At 41.8% G+C, this 22,876-nt stretch overlaps 1 protein-coding gene across 1 annotated transcript; it reads right to left on the reverse strand.

Annotated features, from left to right (window-relative positions):
• Positions 1-3,225: 3,225 nt before the first annotated feature.
• On the reverse strand, positions 3,226-22,088 carry LOC120054112 (annexin A1-like). Its single transcript, XM_039001514.1, has 13 exons — positions 22,001-22,088; positions 21,164-21,235; positions 20,655-20,745; positions 19,904-19,998; positions 19,616-19,729; positions 15,246-15,336; positions 15,074-15,153; positions 14,907-14,963; positions 14,696-14,789; positions 5,096-5,191; positions 4,650-4,708; positions 4,232-4,354; positions 3,226-3,626 (listed from the first exon to the last, which is right to left on the reverse strand). Exons 2-13 carry the CDS (start codon positions 21,221-21,223, stop codon positions 3,567-3,569), a joined length of 1,020 nt encoding a protein of 339 aa, XP_038857442.1. The 5' UTR covers positions 21,224-21,235; positions 22,001-22,088; the 3' UTR covers positions 3,226-3,566.
• Between the last annotated feature and the right edge of the window lie 788 nt (positions 22,089-22,876).

A 22,876-nucleotide genomic window follows, 5' to 3' on the forward strand; every position in this document is an offset into this window, starting at 1 on the left:
TTTTTCCAGCCAAAGAGAGGATTCACAAAAAGCAGAAATATAGATAATGTATCACTAACCTTTGATGATCTTCATCAGATGACACTCATAGGACTTCATGTTACACAATACATGTATGTTTTGTTCGGTAAAGTTCATATTTATATCCAAAAATCTGAGTTTACATTGGCACCTTACGTTCAGAAGTCACAAAACATCCTTTGATTTTGCAGAGAGCCACATCAATTTACAGGAATACTCATAATAACATTGCTAAAAGATACAACTGCTATGCATGGAATTTTAGATGCACTTCTCCTTAATGCAACCGCTGTGTCAGATTTCAAAAAAGCTTTACGAAAAAAGCAAACCATGCAATAATCTGAGTCGGCGCTCAGAGCCCAATCGAGACACAAATATAGCCGCCATATTATGCAGTCAACAGAAGTCAGAAGTAACATTATAAACATTCACTTACCTTTGATGATTGTGACGATTTTCTTCTTCATCGGATGAGGAGTATGAAGGATCGGACCAAAATGCAGCGTGGTAAGTGTCCATGTTACTTTAATATAACAGAACACGAAAAAATACAAAAATAACAAAGTGAATGACAACGAAAACCGAAACAGTCCTGAATGGTGAAACAAACACAAAACAGGAAACAACTACCCACAAACACAGGTGGGAACAGGCTACCTAAGTATGATTCTCAATCAGAGACAACGATTGACAGCTGCCTCTGATTGGGAACCATACTAGGACAAACACAGAAATACAACACATAGAACAAAACATAGAATATAGAACATAGAATGCCCACCCCAACTCACGCCCTGACCAAACCAAAATAAAGACATAAAAAAGGAACTAAGGTCAGAACGTGACAACGATCTTCATCAGAATGCACTCCCAGGAATCCCAGTTCCACAATAAATGTTTGTTTTGTTCAATAATGTCCATCATTTATGTCCGAATTCCTCCTTGTTGTTCTAGCGTTCAGTACACTTTCCAAACTCACGACGCGCGGGCAGGTCCAGCGGAATGTACGGACGAAAAGTTAAAAAAGTTATATTACAGTCCGTAAAAACATGACAAACGAAGTATTGAATCAATCTTCAGGATGTTTTTAACATAATTCTTCAATAATGTTCCAACTGGAGTATTCCTGTGTCTTCAGAATTGCGATGGAACAGAGCTCGCTCTAACGTGAACACACATGGTCAGGGCATGTTCAGGTCATGGCAGACCTGACTCATTCCTCTCTCCTTCGGCCCCACTAAACAGTAGAGGCATCAGACAAGGTTCTAACGACTGTTGACATCTAGTGGAAGCCTTAGGAAGTGCAACATTACCAATATCCCACTGTATCTTCAATAGGAGCTGAGTTGAAAATCGACAAACCTCAGATTTCCCACTTCCTGGTTGAATTTTTTCTCAGGTTTTTGCCTGCCTGATGAGTTCTGTTATACTCACAGACATCATTCAAACAGTTTTAGAAACTTCAGAGTGTTTTCTATCCAAATATACTAATAATATGCATATTCTAGCTTTTATGGCTTTGTAGCAGGCCGTTTACTCTGGGCATGCTTTTCATCCGGACGTGAAAATACTGCCCCCTACCCCAAAGAAGTTAATATAATTATTGCTAATATTTCATGACTAGGGTGCCAATTGCATTTTTTTGCACGTCATTACTGCGAGCCATCATGACACTCAAAAGCCGGAACAGCTGCAGTTCACTTGTGAGGCTAACGTTAGCGCAGCCCTAAATCCCTCTTCAAATTCGACACAAACCTTCAAACAGGTATGTGATGAGACATTACATGAACTCTTTATGTTTTATTTACATTTTAAAGTTAATTAGTTGGACAAATCGGGTGAAAAAACCTGTTTCTTCACACAACCTATTTCCCCCTTTCAAGATCACTTCGTAGCCTTCGCTCCCCACCCGACATTTTTAAAAAGACCCGACGAAGCTCATTACCTTCTTGAATTATGCAGAGATGGGCATCATGAAGATCTCATCATTCATTTTGTTGGAAAGGGGAGAAATTGTGCTTTACATTGGTTTTAATATTACAGTTGATCTGGGAGTATTACGTTTTTTGGGCGCAAAAATAAGCTCAATTGTACGGACCAAGGCGATGTACAAAAGTGAGTTTACGTTAGTTAGCTACAAATCTGACTAACTAGTTAGCTAGTGCTCTCTGAAATCCCAGACATATGCTGGAACATTGGTAACATTGGGAAGACAACCTGGCTGTCTCTAAAGACTAGATAGCTAAGCAAGCTAACGCGCCACACCAGCCAATCGTCATCCTTACCTCCAAGTGTTTCTTCAGGTTTGCGGTCGAGTCTCTGGATGTCGACAGCAGCTTTCACCATGGGCAAACATAGTTTGCATTGAACTGTTGCATTCCTTCCTTTTCTTCTTTGAACACAAATTGTTATTTGAAACGACATCCAAAAATGCACTGCGCTGGCACGCCATACCTTTTTCTTTTTTGACCATGTATGTTGCACAGGCAGGAAGATCAAAGTAGCAGTTTTTCGCCGTTTAATCAAGACACAAACAAGCATCTTTCTCCGTTTAAGCCTAATCAAAACGGTTATCAGTAGCCAATATCTGTGGTTCATGACACTGCATTCCTCCATGACCGCGAGAATGTAGACCTACTGTATTGAAATTCATGATTTTGAATGTCGTTTCTCTACTCACATGGTTAACATTGTGTTACTGATTAGAATCCCGGGTCTGAACAAACACATATTTTCGTAACCTTTTGCCGCTGGTGTTTAAAAATAAATTTAATACAGGTTTTTCCTCATTGGATAAAATCTATTTTTCAAAGCAGACCCGATTTCGATTTAATTTAGGCTTATGTCTATAAGATTGAGAAGTCAGTCGTTTAAATAAAAAGGTGTCATCTACTTTTCGGTCTTCCTCAAGAATGGCTTTACATTTAACTGTAGTCTCACGGGACCATCCTTCCAAAGCCTGTCATGCTATTTACTGTAGGCCTAATACACATGTCTATCGAAATTCTAGTGTTACACACCATATCTGTGTTTTACAATGTTGTAAATGTAACTCATGACATGGTTCATTCTCAATGGGTCATTATCAAATTATAACTTTTCATAGAGAGCATTATTTTTGTATTATTTTGTAGCCTAATTATTAACATGCAATGTTGCATAGAATGAAAAATATATACACAAACATTCAACAGACAATATGGATCCACATAAAATGCTTTATTTTCACAAAGGACCAGTTATCCAACCAGGGTACAATGCCACTGTATATTCTTGGTGTGCGATAGATTGCACTATGGATCACCAAGTCTGCTGAAGCTAGACTAAATTATGCAATGCTGCTTAACATGCTAACTGTGCTTATTGCTGTTAGCATGTAGCGAAAATACATCAGGACTGCCATTTCAGATAGTTGTCATGAAACATATTTAGCATTTGGCAAGAGCATTTGAGACATTGGAGGGTAATGTTTCATCATGTACATTATTCTCCATTGGAACTCATGCACTGTGGTAGACAGTATCTCCTGGTGAGATAAGAGAAAGTTAGTTGTCACTTCCACACAGGGCCAGTAAGATCTTCTCATAGTCTCCATTGGTGTCATCCTAAGGGGATAAGAGAGAGCACAGTTACTCTACAAAATATAAATAATGTTTAGACACCATATTATAAACTGGGTGGTTCAAGCCCTGCAGGCAGATTGGCTGACGGCTGTGGTATACCACAGGTATGACAAAATAGTTATTTTTTTTACTGTCCTAATTACGTTGGTATAGAGTATATAATAGCAATATGGCACCTTGGGGGTTTGTGATATATAGCCAATATACCATGGCTAAGCGCTGTGTCCAGGCACTCCACGTTGCGCGTAAGAACAGCCCTTAACCATTGTTTATTAGCCATATACCACACACCCTCAGGCCTTATTGCTTAAATATAACATATTTTGACAATTATTTTCAGATTACAAATTTCTCCATTTCACACATGGTCAGTCTTCTATCCTATCTTGAATTGGACCCAGAAATCTGAATACTTCATACAATGTGATGTCCTTAAAACTCTGATTAAGCCTAGTCCTGGGTTTAAACTCATTCTCAATGGAGAATCTGTTGAAAAAGCTTTAAGGTCTAGTACTATGCTTAATCTGGGTCGGGGAAACAGTTCCTTGTCTTTTATTGCCACTTTGGCAGTGGAGATGTTTGCTCACCAGAATATCCTGGTAGAGGGTTTTCCCAAACGTCTTCTGGTACGCTTGTTTGATCCGGGCCATGTCCACTTCAGAACGGCTCACCATGATACGGGTCAGAATCTTGGTCCTGGTTCCTTTACCCTGGGGTATGGCACAGGCACACAAACTGAAGATTTATAACCAGATAGTGCAAGGTCCTTCGCTTGAACCGAGATCTGTTTGTGCTTTCTTGTATAGTATATGTGCATAAATGTTTTCTTCTCTAGTTCTTCTGTAGATTGTCAACTCTTAAAACTGAGACGTATTCATTAGGTAGAAAATTGACAGAAACAGGTAGGGAATACATGGATGTGTCCAATAAGAAACACATTTTTGCTTTAAAAATGTTTGTCTAGTACATAAAACATACTGTAAGTATGCTTAAGAGTAAACAGACCTTCATGGCCAAGTTGAGAATCTCAGCAAAGAAAGCAGGCTTGCTTCCAGCACACTTCACTGAAAGACAGATAGCAAAACCAGTCAGATGACATCATAGAGCTGCATAGACAAGAGGCAGCATTCCCCAAAGCTGTCGCAAGGATATCGGAATGGCCATGAGGTGACCAGTGCATTGCAGGAGTTGTAGTATAGTGAATGTGCCTTTGGATAATGTGCCATCCCATCTATTTATAAGTGATTATTTTATACTCGAGAGACCAATGTTAATTTGCTCACAGTGTGGGCTTTTTGTGCATGAGGAAATGAAGGACATAGTGGAATGTTACAGGACTGATGCCCAGTGAAGGGTGTGATGCAGCAGAAGACATGGATTGAGGGTGATGCACAGATTATTTAAAAGACATTGGAACATTACTAGGCTTGGTCCTGGCAGTGCCATCTCACCCAAGGCAGTCAGACAGTTCTCAATGTCTCCCTTCAGTTCCAGGTCGATAGCCTTTGTCACACCCACCTTACTGTACTTGGAGTACTTCTCAAACACTGAGAGAGAAAGAGAGAAAAATAATGATGTACTTGAAACGCTCACACAGTATCAAGTCATGTGTGGTTGCACATACAGTGTATGAAAAAGGGAAAACCCCACGCACATCTACACTGCTCAAAAAAATAAAGGGAACACTTAAACAACACAATGTAACTCCAAGTCAATCACACTTCTGTGAAATCAAACTGTCCACTTAGGAAGCAACACTGATTGACAATAAATTTCACATGCTGTTGTGCAAATGGAATAGACAAAAGGTGGAAATTATAGGCAATTAGCAAGACACCCCCAAAAAAGGAGTGATTCTGCAGGTGGGGACCACAGACCACTTCTCAGTTCCTATGCTTCCTGGCTGATGTTTTGGTCACTTTTGAATGCTGGCGGTGCTCTCACTCTAGTGGTAGCATGAGACGGAGTCTACAACCCACACAAGTGGCTCAGGTAGAGCAGTTCATCCAGGATGGCACATCAATGCGAGCTGTGGCAAAAAGGTTTGCTGTGTCTGTCAGCGTAGTGTCCAGAGCATGGAGGCGCTACCAGGAGACAGGCCAGTACATCAGGAGACGTGGAGGAGGCCGTAGGAGGGCAACAACCCAGCAGCAGGACCGCTACCTCCGCCTTTGTGCAAGGAGGTGCACTGCCAGCGCCCTGCAAAATGACCTCCAGCAGGCCACAAATGTGCATGTGTCTGCTCAAACGGTCAGAAACAGACTCCATGAGGGTGGTATGAGGGCCCGACGTCCACAGGTGGGGGTTGTGCTTACAGCCCAACACCGTGCAGGACGTTTGGCATTTGCCAGAGAACACCAAGATTGGCAAATTCGTCACTGGCGCCCTGTGCTCTTCACAGATGAAAGCAGGTTCACACTGAGCACATGAGCACATGTGACAGAGTCTGGAGACGCCGTGGAGAACGTTCTGCTGCCTGCAACATCCTCCAGCATGACCGGTTTGGCGATGGGTCAGTCATGGTGTGGGGTGGCATTTCTTTGTGGGGCCGCACAGCCCTCCATGTGCTCTCCAGAGGTAGCCTGACTGCCAATAGGTACCGAGATGAGATCCTCAGACCCCTTGTGAGACCATATGCTGACACATGCACATTTGTGGCCTGCTGGAGGTCATTTTGCAGGGCTCTGGCAGTGCACCTCCTTGCACAAAGGCGGAGGTAGCGGTCCTGCTGCTGGGTTGTTGCCCTCCTACGGCCTCCTCCACGTCTCCTGATGTACTGGCCTGTCTCCTGGTAGCGCCTCCATGCTCTGGACACTACGCTGACAGACACAGCAAACCTTTTTGCCACAGCTCGCATTGATGTGCCATCCTGGATGAACTGCTCTACCTGAGCCACTTGTGTGGGTTGTAGACTCCGTCTCATGCTACCACTAGAGTGAGAGCACCGCCAGCATTCAAAAGTGACCAAAACATCAGCCAGGAAGCATAGGAACTGAGAAGTGGTCTGTGGTCACCACCTGCAGAATCACTCCTTTTTTGGGGGTGTCTTACTAATTGCCTATAATTTCCACCTTTTGTCTATTCCATTTGCACAACAGCATGTGAAATTTATTGTCAATCAGTGTTGCTTCCTAAGTGGACAGTTTGATTTCACAGAAGTGTGATTGACTTGGAGTTACATTGTGTTGTTTAAGTGTTCCCTTTATTTTTTTGAGCAGTGTATATTCGAGTAGCATTTGTGGTGCGTTGACAAACATTTTGCCCGACTTCAGTGTCTAACTGATGACAAAAACAATGTAATTAACAGGTGGTGAGAAAATGTGTGTGTGTACTTAAATAATCATTTGGTGGGTGCTTATATTTGTCCTATTTCACACATGCACAAGTGAATATTAGATGCATGTGTGACTTGGAAATGTATTTTTTGCACATCCCAAATCTGAGACAACCTCTCTCTCTCTCTCTGTGTGTGTGAGTGAGTGAGTGAGTGAGAGAGAGAGAGAGGGGATTCAAGAAGTTGGTCATTTGGCACTGGTTCCTTCTTCACAGTAGGGATGTTAGATTATTATTATTTCTTCAGAAATGCCTTTGAACATTCATGTGCCTTAATAACAAAGTGTGTATTTTCTGTAAAATATGAATACATCTGAAACATGTTTAATTACAAGCCTAGTTTAGCCAAGGAGAAAGCACTGAGCTACACTGGAGCTACAAATTCCAGTAGGCCTATCTGAAATGGATCTTTGTGGTTAAATTGTTTAAGCGAAAGATGGACAATTTATGGCATTTACGGCAGCCAGTCAAGTTGAGCCCGCTCTGTGGTTGTCCCATTAGGCAAGGGATTTTTTAAAAACTGAACACAGAATTCCAGCAGCCGAACAGTGCTACACTGGGGCGTCGCAAAAGCAGTTGATTTTTTTAAATTTACATTAGAGTGTCTAGTTTGAGAAACAGATGCCTCACAAGTCCTCAACTGGCAGCTTCATTAAACAGTACCCGCAAAACACCAGTCTCAACGGCAACAGTGAAGGGACTCCGGGATGCTGGCCATCTAGGCATAGTTCCTCTGTCCAGTGTCTGTGTTCTTTTGCCAATCTTAATCTTTTCTTTTTATTGGCCAGTCTGAGATATGGCTCTTTCTTCGCCTCTTCACTGTTGACGTTGAGACTGGTGTTTTGCGGGTACTATTTAATGAAGCTGCCAGTTGAGGACTTGTGAGGCGTCAGTGTCTAGTTTGAGAAACACTAATGTACTTGTCCTCTTCCTCAATTGTGCACCGGGGCCTCCCACGCTTTCTATTCTGGTTAGAGCCAGTTTGCGCTGTTCTGTGAAGGGAGTAGTACATTGTGTTGTACGAGATCTTCAGTTTCTTGGCAATTTCTCACATGGAATAGCCTTCATTTCTCAGAACAAGAATAGACTGAAGAGTTTCAGAAGAAAGGTCTTTGTTTCTGGCCATTTTGAGCCTGTAATCGAACCCACAAATGCTGATGCTCCAGATATTCAATTAGTCTAAAGAAGGACAGTTTTATTGCTTCTTTAAATCAGCACAACAGTTTTCAGATGTGCTAACATAATTGCAACAGGGTCTTCTAATGATCAATTAGCCTTTTAAAATTATAAATTAAAACGCAACGTTCCATTGGAACACAGGAGTGATGGTTGCTGATAATGGGCCTCTGTACTACTATGTAGATATTCCTTAAAAAAAAAATATATATTTTTAAAATCAGCTGTTTCCAGTTACAATAGTCATTTACAACATTAACAATGGTCTACGCTGTATTTCTGATCAATTTGATGTTATTTTAAAAATGGACAAAAAAAAGTGCTCTTTTCTTTCAAAAACAAGGACATTTCTAAGTGACCCCAAACCTTTGAACGGTGGTGTGTGTATATAAACTCAGCAAAAAAGTAAACGTCCTCTCACTGTCAACAGCGTTTATTTTCAGCAAACTTAACATGTGTAAATATTTGTATGAACATAACAAGACTCAACAACTGAGACATGTGACTAACAGAAATTTAATAATGTGTCCCTGAACAAAGGGGGGGGGGGGGGGGGTCGGTCAAAATCAAAAGTCAGTCAGTATCTGGTGTGGCCACCAGCGGCATTAAGTACTGCAGTGCAGTACTCATGGACAGCACCAGATTTGCCAGTTCTGGCTGTGAGACGTTACCCCACTCTTCACACCAAGGCACCTGGAAGTTCCCGGACATTTCTGGGGGGAATGGCCCTAGCCCTCATCCTCTGATCCAACAGGTCCCATTAGGTGCTCAATGGGATTGAGATCCGGGCTCGTCGCTGGCCATGGCAGAATACTGACATTCCTGTCTTGCAGGAAATCACGCACAGAACGAGCAGTATTGTTATGCTGGAGGGTCATGTCAGGATGAGCCTGCAGGAAGGGTACCACTTGAGGAACGAGGATGTCTTCCCTGTGTCGCACAGCGTTGAGATAGCTTGTTGTCATTGCAGGCACAGTCCAATGATGCTGTGACACACCGCCCCAGACCATGACGGACTCCAGAGTACAGGCCTCGGTGTAATGCTCACTCCGACGATAAACGCGAACCGACCATCACCCCTGGTGAGACGAAACCGCAAATCGTCAGTGAAGAGCACTTTTTGCCAGTCCTGTCTGGTCCAGCGACGGTGGGTTTGTGCCATAGACGACGTAGTTGCCGGCGATGTCTGTTAAGGACCTGCCTTACAACAGGCCTACAAGCCCTCAGTCCAGCCTCTCTCAGCATATTGAGGACAGTCTGAGCACTGATGGAGGGATTGTGCGTTCCTGGTGTAACTCGGGCAGTTGTTGCCATCCTGTACCTGTCCCGCAGGTGTGATGTTTGGATGTACCAATCCTGTGCAGGTGTTGTTACACGTGGTCTGCCACTGCGAGGACGATCAGCTGTACATCCTGCCTCCCTGTAGCGCTGTCTTAGGCGTCTCACAGTACTGACATTACAATTTATTGCCCTGGCCACATCTGCAGTCCTCATGCCTATTTGCAGCATGCCTAAGGCACGTTCACGCAGATGAGCAGGGACCCTGGACATCTTTCTTTTGGTGCTTTTCAGAGTCTGCAGAAAGGCCTCTTTAGTGTCCTAAGTTTTCATAACTGTGACCTTGCCTATCGTCTGTAAGCGGTTAATGTCTTAACGACCGTTCCACAGCTGCATGTTCATTAATTGTTTACGGTTCATTGAACAAGCATGGGAAACAATGTTTAAACCCTTTACAATAAAGATCTGTGAAGTTATTTGGATTTTTCAGAATTATCTTAGACTGAAAAAGGACGTTATTTTTTTTGCATATATATATATATTACACATACTTACATACATACACGAAGTCGGAAGTTTACATACACTTAGGTTGGAATCATTAAAACTTGTTCTTCAACCACTCCACAAATTTCTTATTAACAAACTATAGTTTTGCCAAGTCGGTTAGGACATCTACTTTGTTCATGACACAAGTAATTCTTGCAACAATTGTTTACAGACAGATGATTTCACCTTATCACAATTCCAGTGGGTCAGAAGTTTACATACACTAAGTTGACTGTGCCTTTAAACAGCTTGGAAAATTCCAGAAAATGATATCATGGCTTTAGAAGCTTCTGATAGGCTAATTGACATAATTTGAGTCAATTGGAGGTGTACCTGTGGATGTATTTCAAGGCCTACCTTCAAACTCAGTGCCTCTTTGCTTGACATAATGGGGAAATCAAAAGAAATCAGCCAAGACCTCAGAAAAAAAAGATAGACCTCTACAAGTCTGGTTCATCCTTGGGAGCAATTTCCAAATGCCTGAAGGTATCTCGTTCATCTATACAAACAATAGTACGCAAGTATAAACAACATGGGACCACGCAGCTGTCATACCACTCAGGAAGGAGACGCGTTCTGTCTCCTAGAGATGAGCGTACTTTGGTGCGAAAAGTGCAAATCAGTCCCAGAACAACAGCAAAGGACCTTGTGAAGATGCTGGAGGAAACAGGTATAAAAGTATCTATATCCACAGTAAAACGAGTCCTATATCGACATAACCTGAAAGGCCGCTCAGCAAGGAAGAAGCCACTGCTCCAAAACCGCCATAAAAAAGCCAGACTACGATTTGCAACTGTACATGGGGACAAAAATCATACTTTTTGGAGAAATGTCCTCTGGTCTGATGAAACAAAAACAGAACTGTTTGGCCATAATGACCATCGTTATGTTTGGAGGAAAAAGGGGGAGGCTTGCAAGCCGCAGAACACCATCCCAACTGTGAAGCAGCATCATGTTGTGGGGGTGCTTTGCTGCAGGAGGGACCGGTGCAAAATAGATGGCATCATGAGGCAGGAAAATTATGTGGACATATTAAAGCAACATCTCAAGACATCAGTCAGGAAGTTAAAGCTTGGTCGCAAATGGGTCTTCCAAATGGACAATGACCCCAAGTATACTTCCAAAGTTGTGGCAAAATGGCTTAAGGACAACAAAGTCAAGGAATTGGAGTGGCCATCACAAAGCCCTGACCTCAATCCCATAGAAAATTTGTGGAAAGAACTGAAAAAGCGTGTGTGAGCAAGGAGGCCTACAAACCTGACTCAGTTACACCAGCTGTCAGGAGGAATGGGCCAAAATTCACCCAACTTATTATAGGAAGCTTGTGGACGGCTTCCCGAAACATTTGACCCAAGATAAAAACTTTAAAAAGGCAATGCTACCAAATACTAATGGAGTGTGTATGTAAACTTCTGGCCCACTGGGAATGTGATGAAAGAAAGAAATGAATCATTCTCTCAACTATTATTCTGACATTTCACAATCTTAAAATAAAAGTGGTGATCCTAACTGACATAAGACAGGGATTTTTTTTACTATGATTAAATGTCAGGAATTGTGAAAAACTGAGTTTAAATATATTTGGCTATGGTGTATGTATACTTTCGACTTCAACTGTATACATACATACATACATACATACATACATACATACATACATAGCGAAAGTATTCACCCCCTTGGCATTTTTCCTTTTTTGTTACCTTACAACCTGGAATTAAAATATATATTTTTTTGGGGGGGGGGGTATATCATTTGATTTACACAACATATTGTGAAACAAGAAATAAGACAAAAAAACTGAACTTGAGCGTGCATAACTATTCACCCCCCCAAAGTCAATACTTTGTAGAGCCACCTTTTGCAGCAATTACAGCTGCAAGTCTCTTGGGATATGTCTCTATAAGCTTTGCACATCTAGCCACTGGGATTTTTGCCCATTCTTCAAGGCAAAACTGCTCCAGCTCCTTCAAGTTGGATGGGTTCCTGCTGGTGTACAGCAATCTTTAAGTCATCCCACAGATTCTCAATTGGATCGAGGTCTGGGCTTTGACTAGTCCATTCCAAGACATTCAAATGTTTCCCCTTAAACCACTCGAGTGTTGCTTTAGCAGTACGCGTAGGGTAATTGTCCTGCTGGAAGGTGAACCTCCATCCCAGTCTCAAATCTCTGGAAGACTGAAACAGGTTTACCTCAAGAATTTACATGTATTTAGCACCATCCATCATTCCTTCAATTCTGACCAGTTTCCCAGTCCCTGTCGATGAAAAACATGATGATGATGTTCTCGGGGTGATGAGATGTGTTTGGGGAGTCTCCCACATGCCTTTTGGGCGAACACCAAACGTGTTTGCTTATTTTCTTCTTTAAGCAATGGTCCTATGGACAGATACTCCAATCTCCGCTGTGGAGCTTTGAAGCTCCTTCAGGGTTATCTTTGGTCTCTTTGTTGCCTGTCTAATGCCTCCTTGCCTGGTCTGTGAGTTTTGGTGGACGGTCCTCCCTTGGCAGGTTTGTTGTGGTGCCTAATTCTTTTCATTTTTTAATAATGGATTTTTATTTTTATTTATTTTTTAAATGGTGCTCCGTGGAATGTTCAAAGTTTCTGATATTTTTTTATAACCCAACCCTGATCTGTACTTCTCCACAACTTTGTCCCTGACCTGTTTGGAGAGCTCCTTGGTCTTCATGGTGCCCCTTGCTTAGTGGTGTTGCAGACTCTGGGGCCTTTCAGAACAGGTGTTTATATACTGAGATCATGTGACACTTAGACTGCACACAGGTGGACTTTATTTAATTTATTAAGTGACTTCTGAAGGTAATTGTTTGCACCAGATCTTATTTAGGGGCTTCATAGCAAAGGGGGTGAATACATATGCACGCACCACTTTTACGTGTGTATTTTTTTAAATATTTTTTTAATTTCACTTCACCAATTTTGACTATTTTGTGTGTGTCCATTACATGAAATCCAAATAAAAATACATTACATTGCATTACAGGTTGTAATGCAACAAAATAGGGAAAAAAACACCAAGGGGGTGAATTATTTTGGAAGGCACTGTGTGTGTGGGTGTATATACATACACCCACACATACACTTTCATTACATATAAAGATAGAGCTTTACAGCCTTATTCTAAAATGTATTAAATAGCCCCCCCCCCCCTCCCCCCCCTCTCAATCAATCTACAAACAATACCCCATAATGACAAAGCCAAAACAGGTTTTTAGAATTATCACATTTACAGAAGTATTCAGACCCTTCACTCAGTACTTTGTTGTCTTTTTGGGTATGACGCTACAAGCTTGGCACATCTGTATTTGGGGAGTTTCTCCCATTCTTCTCTGCAGATCCTCAAGTGCTGTCAGGTTGGATGTGGCGCTGCACAGCTATTTTCAGGTCTCTCCAGAGATGTTTGATCGGATTCAAGTCCGGGCTCTGGTAGGGCCACTCAAGGACATTCAGAGACTTGTCCTGAAGCCCCTCCTATATTGTCTTGGTTGTGTGCTTAAGGTTGTTGGCCTGCTGGAATATGAACCTTCGCCCCAGTCTGAGGTCCTGTGTGCTCGAGAGCAAGTTTTCATCAACGATCTCTCTATACTTTGCTCCTTTCATCTTTCCTTCGATCCTGACTAGTCTTCTAGTCCCTGCCGCTGAAAAACATCCCCACAGCATGAAGCTACCAACACTATGCTTCACTGTAGGGATGGTGCCAGGTTTACTCCAGATGTGATGCTTGGCATTCAGGCCAAAGAGTTCAAAGTCTCATGATCTGAGAGTCTTTAGGTGACATTTGGCAAACTCCAAGCTCACTGTCATGTGCATTTTACTGAGGAGTAGCTTCCATCTGGCCACTATCATAAAGGCCTGATTGGTGGAGTGCTGCAGAGATGGTTGTCCTTCTGGAAGGTTCTCCCATCTCCACAGAGGAACTCTGCAGCTCTGTCAGACTCCCTGACCAAGGCCCTTCTCCCCCGATTGCTCAGATTGGCCGGGCGGCCAGCTCTAGGAAAAGTCTTCTTGGTTCCAAACTTCTTCCAATTAAGAATGATGGAGGCCACTGTGTTCTTGGTGACCTTCAATCCTGCAGAAATTATTTGGTACCCTTCCCCAGATCTGTGCCTCGACACAAGCCTGTCTCAGAGCTCTACGGACAATTCCTTCGACCTCATGGCTTGGTTTTTGCTCTGACATTCACTGTCAACTGTGGGACCTTATCTAGACCGGTTGTGTGCCTTTCCAAATCATGTCCAATTAATTTACCACAGGTGGACTCCAATCAAGTTGTAGAAACAGCTCAAGGATGATCAATGGGAACAAGATGCACCGGAGCTCAATTTCGAATACTTACTTATGTAAATAAGGTATTTCTGTTTTGTATTTTTAATACATTTGCAAAATTGTCTTAAAACCGGTTTTCACTTTGTCATTATGGATATTTTTGTAGATTGATGAGCTAAAAAACCATTTGATTAATTTGAGTAAGGCTGTAACGTAACAAAATTCCGGAAAAAGTCAAGGGGTCTGAATACTTTCCGAATGCACTGTATATATGGAAAAATAAATAAGGACATCTTTCGGTCGACCAAGATTTTTTTGTTTTTGGGGACACCCCTAGTGGTTTTACAAGTTTGTCAACTTTCAAAGCAGCATAACTTTCCATGTTTCGAGTAGACTTAAGCTCACAGAGCTGTGCCGTCACATATTCACCTTGGCGGAGATGAGAAGCACTTCTGTTGGTCAGAATGTCTATGAAGACAGAGCAGTCTGTTCCCTTCCTCTTCTCTCCAGCCTCATACAGGGCCTATGGACCGATAGAGTAGGCACAGGCATCACATACAGGAATCACATTACACATTGACTTCTTAAATTCTCTCACATACAGACACAAACACACTCCCTCTCCCTCTTTTCTCCATACCCTGGCATCACTGTCAGCAAGTTCCTGGTTCACCATGGAGTCCTCAATCCTAGCAGCCTACAGTGTGTGAAGGGGGGGAGGGGGGTGGGTTTATTGTTCCAAACTATTCATCCGAAGTTAAACAATAACACACACACACACACACACACACACACACACACACACACCTTGCAGAGCGAGAGCAGAGCATTCCTGAAGTCTCCACCTGTGTCAGACTTGATGTCATTTTCCAGCTCCTTTTTGTATTCTAGCAAGAAAAAAAGCCAGGATTATTGGCTTGTTATAACTATCACATCATGTACAGGACATTTACATATTGCAGACAAACATATTACACACCTTCCTTATAGACCTTCTTTATCTCTTTGATCTCTTTATTGGTCCTGGAGGCCAGAATCTCAATCAGAGTATCCTCATCTGTGCCCAATCCCTGAGAGAGATAGGTGAGAGGGGTGAAGGGTCAACAAGGACAAAAGGGTCACGAGTCAAAGCGGAGACAAAAGAGCCCAGGATCGGATGACACAAACACAAAGAGCAGGGCCATGTTCCTTATACCCCAAATGGAACAAAATAGGCAAACAGGGGACTACCTGCACTTACAAGTCTATCACTATACCAGACACCGCACTGCTAGCATATAATGTTCTATGAACCAAATGTTTCCTAGAGCTTGGTGAGAGCGTGGTTGTCCTATGGTTATTTTGCATACAACCTTCCGGGAATGGTGCAGGATAGTTGCTTGGCTTTGGAACATTCTCAGCACATTTAAGGAACTTGACCAAAAAATATATATATATAATAATAATTGCCATTTCATTACCTTAACATTTACTAAAACCACAATAAAACATTAAAACGTTCAAAGAACGTTATAAAGCGAATTTAGGCCTAAATTCAGTTTGTGAGAAAACAAGCAACTATAGCGTAGAGAATCATTGTACCATCTAAACCGCTATGAAATGTGACCTTTTCAGGAAGCTAAATGTATGTCGCACGTCACTACAGGAGAGGCATTTAAATATAAACAAATACATTTTGTTTATAGTGACTTGACAACAGGACAAACAAGTGTTCATCCATGTATACAGGTAAGAGTCTAGCTTCATTTTCTGGTATTATACATTTCTAATTTAGTCAGAAATAAGTTGTTTTCATTTTAAGTTAAAGCGTACTGTTAGCTAGCTTGCGAAAGATAGCTAGCCAGCCAGCAACCTAACGTTAGGTGGATGATCTGCAATCCATTTCCATTTCTAGTTATAGTCTATTGTTAGCTAGCTAACATTGAACCTAGTTGGTTCGCTTTAGCTACCTGAATATTCAAACTACAGCATTTCATGCATGGTGGCTAGCTACAACAATCCATTTGTACTGTAGCTATGGGTTGGGATTATGGTTTATTGTTCAGCTACCTACCTGTCTAAACAGAATACTCCACTTCGCCAGACGATTACATAACCCATCAAGTTAGCCAGGTGTGTCTGGGGGTGATTATGGTGATCTATTGTATTTCATGAACATGTGTACATGTCTAGACAATAGTGACCCCTCCACTTAGCTTGATGTGGCTAGGTTGGTGGTTATAGCATTTCTTTCACATGAACCATCAATTTAGACAATATTTGTATAACCATTTCACTGTTCCGTTTACACCTTTATCCTGTACACGTGACAAATACATTGATTTAATATACTGTGTATTTACCAGAAACGGCAATATGAAGAACAGGACCTGCACCAAAGTCAGATTAGGATATAGGACTAGAGAGTGTATTTTTATTACTATTTTTTATATTACTTTCAGCACTTTTAGTATTGACATTTTTGGATGTTTACTACACTACCTTACTCACTCTGTTTAGCACATGGCCTCATGTGAATCCTTAAAGAGATGGGTGGGGTTTAAGAGGGTGTGAACGATGCTGAATGGGTGTAGACAAAGAAGAGCTCTCTAGTAGGTGTACCAAAACATTCAAGGACCATTTTCTCAAAGCAGAATTACTTTCCCATTGTTCCTCAATTGCAGTGTATGATATACCACTGTAGCTCTGAGTCTGTACTTTTATCCAATGTAAAAAACACAATTTAAAATGTTGACACATAAGACTGAATTGAGGTGGTGGGTCAAATATATTTTCCATAACCAATAATATTGTAATTTCAGCCGTTTGAAACTGGTGTACAAAACCAAACGTAAAAGACGCAAAAACAAAACTTAACGGTAAGCATAGAAAAAGTGCACATAGAACAGATCTACTGCTTCTTAGACTTGCTTTCAACGAGAATGACAGATGTATAACTCACATTTCTATGTGAATTTGGTCGGGTCACCCAAAAAGTTACACAATGCAGCTTTAAATGTATTCAAATGTATTAATTGGCCACACCTGATCTTAATGAGCACTTATTTTCCTTTGAAATGGTGTTTGTTTGAATAGACTAAAATGAACCGCTTTGTATGTGTTAAAAAGATATGGCATGGCGCAATAAACTAATTCCATGGATAGAGAACAGAAGATTATAGGTTCGAATCGGACTGACTCCATGCCACAATTAAAAAAAGAAATGTGTTTGCATGATTAATAATGCCTTAGCAAATTAAGTTCCATGTGTCCTGTGATTGGAGTTAACGCAAACTAAGTTAGCCGTGTTATTATACTGAACAAAAATAAAACGCAATTTCAACAATTTTACTGAGTTACAGTTCATATAAGGAAATCAGTCCAATTAAATAAATTCATTAGGGCCCAATCTATGAATTTCACAAGACTGGGAATACAGATATGTAGTTGTTGGTCACAGATACAAAAAAAGGTAAGGGCGTGAATCAGAAAACCAGTCAGTATCTGTTGTGTCCACCATTTGCCTCATACAGCATAACATCTACTTCACATAGAGTTGATCAGGCTGTTGATTGTGACCTGTGGAATGTTGTCCTAGTCCTCTTCAATGGCGGTTCAAAATGGCTGGATATTGGTGGGAACTGGAACACGCTATCATAGAAGTGAATCCAGAGCATCGCAAATTTGCTCAATGGTCTGGTGAGTATGCAGGCCATGGAAGAACTGGGACATTTTCAGCTTCCAGGAATTGTGTACAGATCCTTGCGACATGGGGCTGTGCATTATCATGTTGAAACATGGCAGCGGATGAATGGCACAACAATGGGCATCAGGATCTTGTCATTTTATCTCTGTGCATTCAAATGACCATTGATAAAATGCAATTGTGTTCGTTGTCTGTCGCTTACACCAGCCCATACCATAACACCACCATAGGGCACTCTGTTCACAACATCGACATCAACAAAACGCTCACCCACACGACGCCATACTGCCCGGTACAGTTTAAACCTGGATTAATCCGTGAAGAGCGCACTTCTCCAGCGTGCCAGTGGCCATCGAAGGTGAGCATTTGCCCGCTTAAGTCAGTTACGACGCCGAACTGCAGTCAGGCCAAGACAATGGTGAGGACGATGAGCACACAGATGAGCTTCCCTGAGACGGTTACTGAATGTTTGTGCAGGAATTCCTCGGTTGTGCAAACCCAGAGTTTCATCAGCTGTCCGGGTGGTTGGTCTCAGACAATCCCGCAGGTGAAGAAGCCTGATGGAGGTCGTGGGCTGGCATGGTTACACATGGTCTGCGGTGGTCTGCGAGGCCGGTTGTACAATCTGCCAAATTCTCTAAGACAACGTTGGAGGTGGCTTATGGCAGAGAAATGAACATTCAATTCTCTGGCAACAGCTATGGTGGATATTCTTGCAGTCAGCAAACCAACTGCATGCTCCCTCAACTTGAGACCTGTGGCATTGTGTTGTGTGACAAAACGGCACATTTTAGAGCGGCTTTTTCTTGTCCCCAGCACAAGGTGCACCTGTGTAATGATAATGCAGTTTAATCAGCTTATTGATATGCCACACCGGTAGGGTGGATGGATTACCTAGGCAAAGGAGAAATGCTCACTAACAGGGAAGTAAACAAATTTGTTCCAAAAATCTGAGAAATAACCTGGGGGGGGGTTCAGCTCATGAAACAGAGACCAACACTTTACATGTTGCATTTATATTTCTGTTCAGTATAAAAAAGTCTAATTGAAACATATTCACAGAACCTTATTAAATTACCTTTAAATAAACTATAATTTCCATTCTTAGAACATTAATAAAACCTCCCAGGAAAACTTTAAAGGAACCATAGGAACCTCCATGCAACCATTTTACCAGTCAGGAAACGTATGGCTTAGTTACCAGAACCAATGGGAAACCAAAAACATACATTCCCACAACTTCCTAGAAACCAAATGTGCTAGCTGGGCTCACACACACTGCACATGCACAGACTTGTGTATCCTGAAACTTAAAGTACCGTGAAACTTAAAGTACAGTAGGTACTCATCACCACTTTTCTTACCATCTCCTCACATATTAAAACAGTTCCACCCATTGTATAAAGAATACAGACAGTCCCACCCATTTTAAAAGTCCCACCGTTATTACACAACACTATAATAAAGCAGAATGAGTCACTATGGGTAGGGTGTTAGGAAGTGGGTGGGTCTGACTAAACAGCAGAACAAGAATACAGGATGACGTCATCACAGCTTCCTCTTTAGAAACAATTCATTACTCTTTAAACATTTGTACTATACAGTATCTGTTACCATCTGTAGTATTGTATATTCTTAGTAGGAGTGAGTGCGTGCATGTGTACCTTCATGGCCAGTTTGAGCTGTTGGGCGTCATATTGGGCTGGTGTTTTGAGCAGTGCCAGAACCACCTCCTCCAGCTCTCCATTTAGGGCTGACTTCAGGGCAGTCTCCAGAGGCTGCAGACAGAGGGATGATACACACTTCCACAGTCATACACGTGTGTGTTTTAGCTTTCCAGGTGCACCAGGTGGCTGGAGTTTGCACGTTTTGCATCGTTCCATTGATCCTGAAGTGCGAATTCCACCCACGAGCTGCCAAACCAAACGCACCTAGTGGGTGTCCCGTCTTACCTTGCCACTAGCCTTTTGGTAGCTAGCTTTGATCTGCTGTCTCTGGGCATTGCTCCTCTTCACCAGCACTTCAATGATGGTGTTCTCATCTACACCTACGTCACAGAGACAAGATGGAATGACTTGTTCAATAGATGGGTTGGCTGACAACGTCACGAAAATGATGAGCATGCATCGGTGTGGCCAGAAGGTGTGTGTTATGATTCTGAACGGTCAGATAGCTAGCAACAAATGACAAAAAGCTGTCATGTAGGGAATCGTGGGTATCTTTTTATTGATACCATGTCTTGTTTTGACTAATGTACTCTCTTTGCTAATATGGCTAAAATTCACTAGATAGCTAACCAACAACTTCAGACAAAGTATAGCCAATCCCATCTGTTTTGCCACATAGTTGTACACTCGTCAGTTTTGTTGCTAAACAGCCAACCCGTCTCTAGGAAACACCATTGCCTAGCTTAATCCATGAACCCTTATCCATTTTTTAACTAACACAAAGAATCTGTGTGGCCCCAGGCTTACGGTGAGAAATCTTTCACTGCTCCCAAAGCAAAAGACAATAGAAACAGACATGTACACACATGCTCACATTCCCTCCCAGAATGTCCTTCTATGCTGCCTCATGTTACACACGGAGTGAGTTCTATTCTAACACATTCAAACATTATTTGTGTGTGTGTGTGTGTGTGTGTGTGTGTGTGTGTGTGTGTGTGTGTGTGTGTGTGTGTGTGTGTGTGTGTGACAACCTCACCTTTGGCCTTGATGGCCTTATCCAAGATGCCTGCATCCCCATCGGCACTGAAATGCGGGTAGGGAGTCACAGTGCCCTGATTGAGTAAGGTCTGAGACAGAACAATTTCACTTAGCTGCCATGCAGTGAATCAATGGATGCCTTCACAAAATGTAGAGAATAGTTCAGAAGCAAAGAGAGAAACATCCCATACAAGGAATAGGGATAGAGTGGGAAAGAGAAGGAATTGTGCATTTTGTATTTTTGGTTTCTAATGGTTCTGAACCGAAGGGCTCCACCTACTCAATTCCTTCTATGAATCACAAGATAAGTATGGTCATCCATCTCTCCTCCCATGACTCTCTGTCTCAGACTGACCCTCTTTCTTTACCCTCAACATCCATCACTTTTGCTCTCACTCTGTCCTCCCCCGTCCCCTCCTCTCTATCTGGCTAGAAATGTAGAAACACAGCCTGGTAAATATTTGCAGATTCAAGGCTATTCCTCAAGCAAGTGGAACAGAACCCTACCATGTCATCGGGCATGCCCAGATAGACGGTCTGTTCCAGGAAGGCTGCAACGAAGGACATGGTGGAACAGGTCTGCAGAGAGGAATAGGGGGATTCAGTAATAACCACAGTACAGTATTAATAATATCCTCTATATTGACACCAAAGTCTATTGAATTTCTAAAATAATTATAGTTGAAAAACTAATTATTTGATGCCAGAATATGCTACAGTAACAGACCATGCATATATTTTGTCAAACTGTATTTCATGGACTCACAAAAGTAAACAATGTCTCTGCCTATGATAGGTTGCCACTTAGATCTGCTAATCATCATTCCATAGAATACAATTATATGCCTACAACAACTGGATAGACATGTGTTTGAGGCTGTACAGATTATGTATGTCACTGCAGAACAAACTGCCCCCATCTATCGCACAATGTTAGCAAAAAATCTGGTGATGACCGCGCCTAACTGGAATCATGTAGAACTCACACAAAACTTTAACCGTTTCGTCACTTTTACTCAGTTAGTTCACAATGCTTTTCTGCTTTTCAAGACATAACATGATCTGCTCACTCAGGTAAATGCAACCGTTACAGAAAATAAGGAATCAAAATAACTCTGAAATGTTACTACTGCGCCACAGCCACTGGCTACCAGATCAGAGCGACAAAGAAACAGGGAAGTTAGTTTCCCATCTAAACACGTTTCAACGTCCCGAAAAAGGAGAGTTCCCAAATGCTAAATATAATGGTTCATGACAACAACAAATTATTGTTATCTAGGATTGGAAGTCGAGGTGCTCAATTTCCTGCAGAAGGTATATTGAATCAAAAATTGGATATCTTACCAGCTGGCCACAGGTAGGGACTGTGAAACTTTCTCAGACTGAGATTGCAGGGGGGTTGGGAATTTGCACAACCATGTATATATATGCGAAAAACCCCACCTACAGTAGCAACGGTGCAGCCCACACTCGCAATACGTACCATTGGACAGGCACTTCTGGTTGCAAGACTGCGTAAACGTTTCCATGTAGCGCAATAAAGTTGTCAGTAAATTAATAGCAGCCATGTCGAAAAAAAACTGTTGGTCCTGACACAATTTGGTTAAATGAAAACAGATGTGGATTGTTTAATAAGGTTCCTTCTTGTGTCGATGTGAACAAATTCAATATTTAATGTAGACACTATACATTGAAGTAAAATGTGATTTCTTAGCCTATGGAAGTTGTGCTTCGATCTGGGGTTACAATTACCGGTAGGCCAAAAGGGGTTCCCTTGATTTTTAAATTAATGATATTTAGCCATTGAGTCTTGAAGAATATAACCTATAAATACTTCATGACCTGCGTTACCCATCAGAGCCCAATATATAAGCTTGTTTTACTACATTGTTTGTAATATTTTTTATTTATTGTAAACAAACACTGTAAAGCAGGGTCCCCAACTGGTGGCCGGGTGGTTTTATGTGCCCCAAGTTTAATGAGCAAACATAATAAACTGTAAAAACACCAGGAAATAAGTCCCAAGTGATTCTTATTTAAGAAATCTGTTCTTGAGTATTCCCATGCATAATAGAGAGACATGTGAACAAATATAAGCAAGGCTTGAAATTATTCACTTTTAGTCAAACATATCTGTTTGGACTTCTCGTGGTCAATTTGCAGTCTACGCTCAAGAAAAACCATCCGCTTAAGAAAAAAATCATCCATGGCTGAATCTAG

This window comes from Salvelinus namaycush, chromosome 1 (assembly GCF_016432855.1).
Source record: "Salvelinus namaycush isolate Seneca chromosome 1, SaNama_1.0, whole genome shotgun sequence".
Lineage (NCBI taxonomy): Eukaryota > Metazoa > Chordata > Actinopteri > Salmoniformes > Salmonidae > Salvelinus > Salvelinus namaycush.

What these genes read in the sequence shown, in the direction of transcription:
- LOC120054112 (XM_039001514.1), bottom strand. Translation starts at nt 21,223, where the DNA reads ATGTCCTTCGTTGCAGCCTTCCTGGAACAGACCGTCTATCTGGGCATG. An exon ending in CTCTGCTCTCGCTCTGCAAG is followed by an intron (nt 14,964 to 15,073) that starts GTGTGTGTGTGT and finishes CACACACTGTAG; the next exon opens with GCTGCTAGGATTGAGGACTC. An exon ending in TTCTCAACTTGGCCATGAAG is followed by an intron (nt 4,355 to 4,649) that starts GTCTGTTTACTC and finishes GCCATACCCCAG; the next exon opens with GGTAAAGGAACCAGGACCAA.